At 48.8% G+C, this 8,173-nt stretch overlaps 1 protein-coding gene across 1 annotated transcript in view; it reads left to right on the top strand.

Moving 5' to 3' along the window:
- The first annotated feature begins 6 nt into the window (after positions 1–6).
- SPINT2 (serine peptidase inhibitor, Kunitz type 2) overlaps positions 7–8,173 on the top strand; it is a 22,063-nt gene continuing 13,896 nt past the window's right edge. Inside the window, exon 1 of the mRNA XM_006911727.3 lies at positions 7–568. Within this exon, the coding sequence (XP_006911789.1) occupies positions 463–568 (106 nt within the window). The 5' untranslated portion in view covers positions 7–462. The remainder of the gene's footprint in view (positions 569–8,173) is intronic.

Below are 8,173 nucleotides of genomic sequence, written 5' to 3'. Positions count from 1 at the left end.
CGCGGGCGGGCTCAGGTGCGCGGTGGGAGGAGCAGAGCCCCACAGGTGCCTTCTCCCTGCGCCTGCGCCCTGCGCGCCCCGCCTTCGCAGGTGCGCCCCGCCCCGCCCTGGCCGGCCACCTTCTGTAGCTCCTTCCAGGCGCCCGCCATTGGGTCCAGCGCCCACCGAGCGTCTGGAGGTGTGACGGGGCTCCGAACGGTGGGGGAGGCGCTGCGTGTCGCTGGCTGGGGGCAAACGGGCGAGTGAGGAGCGTTCTCCCGCACTGTGGGCGTAGGAGGCAGACAGTCCGCACACCGAAGGTCCGAGACAGCGGCTTCCCGGAGGCTCGGGCCTGAGCGCCAGCGCCGCCGTCCCCTGAGCGCCCGCACCTGAAAGCGAGGCGCTGCAGTGCGCGTGCGCGCCGAGGGGCGTCCCGCACCTGATCGCGAGACCCCAACGGCCGGCGGCCGGGTGCAGCCCGTCATGGCGCAGCTGCGTGGGCGGTGGCGGTGCGGGGCGCTCCTCGCCCTGCTGGCAGCGCTGCTCCTTTTCCGGGCCGAGGCGGCCGACGGCGAACGCGACGTGCACGGTGAGGACCTGGGCGGGTCTCCTGGGAGGAGCGGATGGCCGAGAGGCCGAAGGCGGGCACTGGGGACAGGATGAGGGGTAGCTGGGGTCCAAGAGGCTCTCGGCAGGGTCTGTGCCTGGTGAATAGGCCGGGGAGGATATTGGAGGCGACTTGTTGAAGCTCTGGGAGTGTGGTGGAGCCAACCCTGGGAGACTGAGCCTCGAGAAGAGTTTGGGAGCCCTTGTGAGTGAGGACGGGCGGAGGAGCCAGGATTGGGAAAGTTTCCTGTGGGCGACAGAAGGGACACGTGCTACTGACTGAGGAACAGCATTGTCCCTACCTGTGGCTAGAAGGGATGAGAGGCCCACCAGAAAACCAGCGTCTTTCTGGCAGCGGAAAGTGCCACGGCCCAGAAAAGCCCAGGGACCTGGTGGCAGTTTTAGCTTCTGGGAAGCCCCCACCCGCACCCCTTTAGTTATTGGACATCAGCCTCCTGAGAAACCTTTGTGGTCCAGTTGCCGTGGAGCGCCACTAAGAAGGAAGGTGATTCTCAGTGATACCCACAGGAAGGAGAAATAAAGCGAAAGTGTTGGAGGAGAGAAATTTTGCCGGACGCGAGGGTGGGGCGCCTTGGTGTAAGGCGAGTGCTGGCTTTGGGGAGCTGGGCTTGGAGTCATTGGATTTGTCTTTAAGAGACTGGTGGAGGATAAGGTCAGATTTTAACCTTAATACGCTAAGGAAGTTCGGGTCGAAAGGGCTTTTTGAACAAATGTTATAATCTCAGCTGCTTCAGACAAGCACAAGCGGGGTTTGAAAATAACTTGAAAGAATAATTTCATTGATTCAGCAAAACTTATCAAGCCCCTGTTATGTGCACCGGACTTGCTGGCATAGGTGATAACAGTTGTGATTCAGACAAGCCAAGGTCCCTGCACTCAGAGCTTGTATTCTGGTGAGAGAGACAGTGAGTAAACATTTAAATAAAGAGCACTCACCACAATATTCAATTACTAAGAAAATGAACAGGGCAAAGTACACAAATGGGGTGATGTAAGATGATGGGGGCCACTTTTTTTTTTCCAGCATAATCAGCTAAAATTGTATTCTCTTATGAATAAACAACAGATTCCAAATTCCACTTTTTCCCCTAAAAAGTATGCCATCCAAATTCTATGTATATTTTTTTGAGGCAGTTTGCTTCTCTGACCTCGCTCTCTGACTTGCCCTGTGACCCAAGGCAAGTATAAACATGTGTGTTTTTGTGCCCCCTCTCCTGGTCTTTTCTGTACTTCAGCAAGACCATGTTCCTAGAACTGTGCCCCCTCTCTGCCCCTCCCCCCACCCCGTGGGGTCTGGTATGTGAACAAAGAAGCCAGCCAGCGCTGCAGGTCTTGTAAGATCCACAGGGGACGAGAAACAGATCTGAAACGTGCCTGGCATCCTTTTTGAGAAATGAAATGCTCTCCAGGGGGAAAAAAGTCATCATAAAAAGCACTTGGTAGTACATTTTTGAAAATATGTCTGATAGGGGCCACTTGATTTAGGTCGGTAGTCAAGGGAGGTCTCTCTGAGGAGAGCAACCTCTGAGCTCCAAGATGAAGAATGAGAAGGCGGCAGCTACACAAAGACCTCGGGGACCAGTGTCCAGTTAGTTGGAAATAATGGAGTACAAAGGCCCTGAGGCTGGAACACGCTTGGTGGTTTTCAAGGAAGAGACTGAGAAGAGCCAGCCTGCGTGGCTGGAGCAGGAGCGGGGAGGGGCGAATGTGAGGTGGGAGAAATGGGCAGGAGCCTGGCGGCCTTATAGGCCAGCATATTAGGCGAAAAGAAAAAGCAGGATGTGCGTGCACGTCGTCATGGCCTGCAGTGACTTCTGAAGAACTTAACTCCCCTATGCCCAAGGCAGAGAGAGAAAAACAAGTTAACGGGACCTCAGGGGCCAGCTCTAGAGGACCAGAAATCGGTAATGCAGCCGGTCATCATTCCTGCAAGTCTGAACTAGGACCAGTCAGCCCTTCTGAACTTTTTTAGGTGAAGTAATTATGTTAGGATATACAGTACCTTCCAGCTGCCTGGCCTGGGACTATCAAAACAGTTTGGGGCTAACATCTATTGCTTACTCTGAGCTCGGGTATGTTACTTAATCCTTGCGATAACCTGGTGCAGTGCTGAAGTTACAGGTCTTGTCTAAGGTCACACAGTAGTAATTGAATTGACGAAGCCAGGTCTGGCTGCAGAGGCCTTCTCTGTTCGCAGTGGCCTCGCTGGCTCCTGGAGCTGGCTGGACCTGCTGACCTTTCAGAAGTACTCCTGCCTGGCTGGCCAGGTCAGCTAATGCCCTCACTTATCTGAAGTTGTTTGTTTGAAAGCTTTCAACAGCCTAATTCGAGGCAGGAGGTTGCTTTGATTTTCTCAGAAGTGGGTCATCCACTGAGTTGAGTGTGAGGTGTTTTTCTAGCCAAATGCAGCCGCATGGGCGCTGCCAGATGAATTGGGTGGAGAGAGGAAAGTGTGTAGTGAACATGTGTAAAGGGGTGATTCCAGTGGTTGGTCAAGGAATTTCAACTGTGTGAAGACATGAGCGGGTAGAGGGGTCGTGGAAAGGCGGTAGAGCCAATGGATCATTGGAGTTGAGGTTTTGGAGGGAAAGAACTAGAAAGATAGGATGTGATGGGCAGTGAGTGAGATGCGTGAAACTGGGGTTCTGAAGAGGCTGCAGTTATCAGGTTATCTAGGCGTGACCCTGAGAGGGAGAGGCTGCGAGGAGGACGGGATCACTGGAGGGGAGGAGGTCTAGGAGCCAAGAGAGGACCAGGATTTGGGGGAGGATGGAGTGAGAATGGTCTGGAAGTACCTAGGAGCAAGGAGACTTACCCCCTTGGAAGGGCATAAGAGAAGGCGTATCCTCAGGGGAGAGCCTGGTAGGTTAGAGATAAGAAAGTGACAGTGTTCAGAGAAGAGATTGAGAAAATGAGAGATTTTAAGATAGGTCATAAGTACCAGAGGCCCCAGGAGTTGGGGGAAGGGAGATGGTGACAAAACAGGATGTGTGGGGATGAAGAGTAACTCAGGAGGCTGGGGGATCAGAGCAGTGTCATGTGGTCTCAAGACTGACAGTGCTAGTGAGGTGCGGGTGGTGGGGGGCAGATGGGAAGGGGTGTGGGATGTAGTGGCAAAGGGTGTCCTTGCTCCAGGTGTCTCTAGCATGCAGGGAGAGTGCCAGCCTGCCATGGAAAACACAAAGAGATTATAAATTGACTGTTTCCTGGAGGCCACTAACAGACTTTATGTGACTTGTACAGTTTCTAGAATTGGGAATTTTTTTATGGAAAAAATTGAGTGTTGGCTTTGTCAGAAAATATGAAGGTCTGGTGGCACCAGGCCTATGTTCCCACATAGCACCAATGGGCTGGGGCCCATTACTCCTGTGGACAGGACAGTACTGCTCTGCCTCAGTCTGTTTATTCACTTGGCCTGCCCTCTGTATCTATAAACATTTGAGTTGTGACTGCCACCTTAAGAATTTGTTCTGTATGGTAAATGGAGGAGGATAAAACAACTATAAATTGTGCAGTGCAGCGAATGTGTGTATGTGTATTATTGCTGTTAGGGAGGGAAAAAACCCTTATCAGGTGGCGACAACGTGCATTGTTTTTTCTCTCTTCCCCAGGTGATAAGTCCTGGTATTTGGAGGGTCCCCCAAATATCTAATTTTGATCAGTACAAAGACAGATAATGTATTCCTCTTCAGAATAGAACCTCTAAAATTCCTTTAGGGAGTGGTCAGTTAGGTGTAGTTTCTGCTGCCAATACCTGGACTGGGGCATCAAAACTTTTGTTAGTGGTTACTTGGCTCATAGTTCTTTGTTAATTTTTCTTAGAACTTTCCACAGGAGATAAGTGCAGCAGCATTTATTTGAAAGTCTCCACTTTACCTAAAAGAGTGAACTTTCCAGCAAATCTCCAATACGTAAGTGTGTTATTAGTCACCACACTTCTCCTCATCCCCAGGGATCGTTGTAAACTGGGTGGTCAAAGACACGGCGACAGAAAAGAGCTAAGGTGCAGCTGGTGTCAGTGATCAGCTGGTGGGTCTCCGTAGTAGCCTCTTCCCGTATCCTTGTCCCCCACAGGAGAGGCCCTTGTTCTGCTTACAGGCAAGACAGTTTGGTTCCAGGACAGTCTGAAATATTTACAACACATTTATTGAGCACCTACCAAGTTTTACTTTTAAGCCCTGGAAATAGGGCACTGAACAACAGAGATGGCCTTCAATCCATGGCAGTTACATTGTGATGAGAGGAAGACAATGATACAATAAAGAAATGAACGACACGTGTCTGGTGATGAGTGCTGCGGGAAAGGTAGGCTAAGTTTTGGTGTGCTTAGTACTCAAAACATGGCCTTTGAGACTCAAATGGTCACAGTCCCTAAAGAACATTGAGGGCCTTGCTTTTGGTCGACTGAGAGAGAGTGGACCTTTCCCTGAAAAAAGAAAGTGGGAAAAGATACTTTCCACCAGAAACAACTTTTGCCCTGGTCAGCATTTGAGAGCAGAGCCTGTGGTAGAGAAAGCAGACTTCTGTCACCCAGCCCCTACCAGTTTCTCATTTTACCTATCCCCAGAGTCATTTGCTCGCTCAGGTTTATCTCTTGGTAGTTGGCCAGGCAACCAAGCCTGTTTACCGTGTCCTGAGGCTGACAGGAGAGGCCAAATAGGGGATGAGGTCACCTGGGATGCATGTGAGGAGGGGAGAGAACCCTGAAGGGGTCACAACAAAATGACTTCATTATCCCCAGGAGGCCTTGGTGGTCCACTGGTCACATGACTAATGCAGAATTCACAGCTGAGGCCAGTATCATTAGCATGTGGATTATAGATGTCTTTGTAGGATTCTGGTCATATGTCATTTCACATGTTTCTGATAAGATCTTTTTGAAAACACCATATGAAGAAATGTGAGACCCAGAAATTTGGAGTTTAGTTGCTTCAAAGTTTATTTGAAGTACATTTTTCATTATTGGAAAGCCATTTTAGAAATCAGGGCAAAAATTTAGCTGTCAATTTTGAGATGTTTGAGATGGATCTCACCACTATGGTGCTGGGGCCATGGCTTCAGAGGCTCCTTTATGTGAAAGCTCTAAATTCATATGTGGGTTTCTCAGGGTCTGTCATTTAGAGTCTAGAGCACGTTTTTAGGGGAGTGAAAAAATATGAAATATTATAGGCATTTGTGAACTTTCAAAGGGCCACATATGTCTTTGGTATTGGAACTTCCTGAGGTAATTAGGAAAAACTCGTCTCAAAGGCTCTTGGGCACAGTCGGGGGTGGCGATAACAAAAAACATGTTGAGAAACACAGCTCTAGGCAGAGGGTCCATTAGTTTTCATCAGTTTCTGAAAATGGTCCATGATTCAAAAAAGATTAAGAACCTCTGAATGTGAATTAACAGTTCCATGAAAGATTTTGAAATTACTTTATTTCCTTCAGAGCTATTCAGGTGGGCCACTGTGATCCTAGTCCTGGCTGAGTGATGAATATGAAGTGATGGTGGGCAGGAGTGGTGGTTTGTATTGTACTGATAGTTTATGAAATGTAAACTTTTTAATCTAAATATTTAATATTTAAAATGTCAGGATTGTATATCTAAAACACCAAAGTTTTATGAGGCTTATCATTTAAGTTGGGTTTGTCATTGTAAATGTTCTTTCCTCGTAAATACCTGGGGTTTATTTTAAAGTTTCTGAGATACCCCAACTTCCAGGCACCTGGACCTAGAAAAAGTGGGTAGTTAGTTTCCCATACTGGAAACAAGCGGTCAAGTATGTAGGACGTATCCAGCTAACCAAAACAGGTGAATTTATAGGTCACCTTGAAATAAGGCTGATGTAAAATGTCAGTTTTGGAAATCGGCGTGGTAGAATTCAAGCAGCCTGAGTGCCTCGCTGATAGTCAGTACCTCTTCACTCACTCAATGAGTCTCTCAGTCCCTGGAGAAAAGATACTTGCAGTCCAAATGGACAACCTTCACAACAGTCTTATAATAGTGGCCAGTGTGTCAAAGGAAGCTCTCTTGTTTGAGTTGTTTTTAAGAAATGCATCTGAGCAGGTCTGCAGAGCTCAGCCCAGTGGGACCTGTGGCGGGAAAGCCGCTGAGTCTCCTCACATTTTATTCCCCCTCACCAGTGCAGTTCAAGGTACGTACAGTGACACATGCCCTCCACAGACAGGCCGTTGTCAAGTAGCCTCAGGATTAATGGTGCATTCCTCCACAGGAACCATAAGTCTAGAGGTCACAAAAAAGGACTTGTCAAAAAACACTTTTTAACTAACTAGATCCAGAGCAGGTATAAGTCATGCACGGAGCAGCGGTCACGTCAACTTGGGCTGAGTCATGTTTATAATGTCCTCAAGATTGTTCTCTTGCTAACATTCTTAGCCTTTTTCCCTAACCTAAACATATTTTAAGGAGAAAACTCTTCCTGTTTACTACAGAATACTCTTCTGTCTTCTGTGTGGGTTCTTCCCCAGTTCTCAGCAGACACCGACTGGGTGTCCTACAATTTAACTGAGTTCTGATAGTTAACTACCCAGAGTCAGCACAGACCCCACAGGTTGAGGGCTCAGTCCCACAAGACTACCCCTGCCCCAGATGCCACTCGAAAATCCCAGGTACTTCAGACCAACCTGCTATAAATCGAGGGTTCCTAAGACCCTGTCTTTGGGTTCACTAATTTACTAGAACAGCTCCCTGAATTCCAGGGAACACGCTTGGGGGTTTATCAGAAAGCAAAGAGATGACTAGCCAGATGGAGGTTGAGAAAGTCTCAGAGGTCCCCAGCTGGAGCTCCCGTCCTCCTGGAGTGTGAGGTGAGCCACCCCAGAGGCATGTGGGTGTGTCCACCAGCCCAGAAGCTTTCCTAACCCCTTGGTTAGGCCTGATAGATTATTAGCTTAGTCTCTCACTCCTCCCTTGAGGATGGGGGTGCTCAATTGAAAGTTCCAGACCTTTAATCTTTTCTTGGTCTTTCTGACACCCTGCCCTCATCCTGAAGCTCTCCAGGGTCCCCCCACCCTCCAGTCATCTCATTAGCATATAAAAGGACAGTTTTTATTGCTCCAGAGATTCCCAAGGTTTTAGAAGCTCTGGTGTCTGGAACCTGGATCAAAGACCAAGGGAGGGGGAAGAGGGGGACAGAGACCAAATGTATATTATTATGTCACAGATATAATGGGTCCATAATCAGAGCTTTGTCTTATCTTCCAAAACCTCCCAAGATTCTGAAGTTTAGGTACTCCAAGTCTCTAAAATCTACATGATTTTTTTTTAATTAGCCAGGCCTAAAATCAATGAATATGGGGCTTGGTGAATTAAGGAGTATGGGGTTTATACATTTTCCAGCTTTATCGAGAGGTGTACACGTTCTTGCTTCATGGAGTACTTACTGTTCCATGCTACGAATGCGGAAGTACCGAGAGGTCAGGAAAATGCCCCCAGGCATCAGCGGCTGGGGAGAGGCAGCCAGGGGTCCTGCCTGCCCAGGTCCTTTACCTGAACAGGTTCCTGCAGGCTCTGCCTAACCCGTCCTACACACTTCTGCCTAATTGTGTCAATCCCCTCCTA

This window comes from Pteropus alecto, unplaced genomic scaffold (genome assembly GCF_000325575.1).
Source record: "Pteropus alecto unplaced genomic scaffold, ASM32557v1 scaffold314, whole genome shotgun sequence".
Taxonomy (NCBI): Eukaryota; Metazoa; Chordata; class Mammalia; order Chiroptera; family Pteropodidae; genus Pteropus; species Pteropus alecto.
Note: the sequence above shows the minus strand (reverse complement) of the source record. Positions and strands in the feature narration are given on the sequence as shown.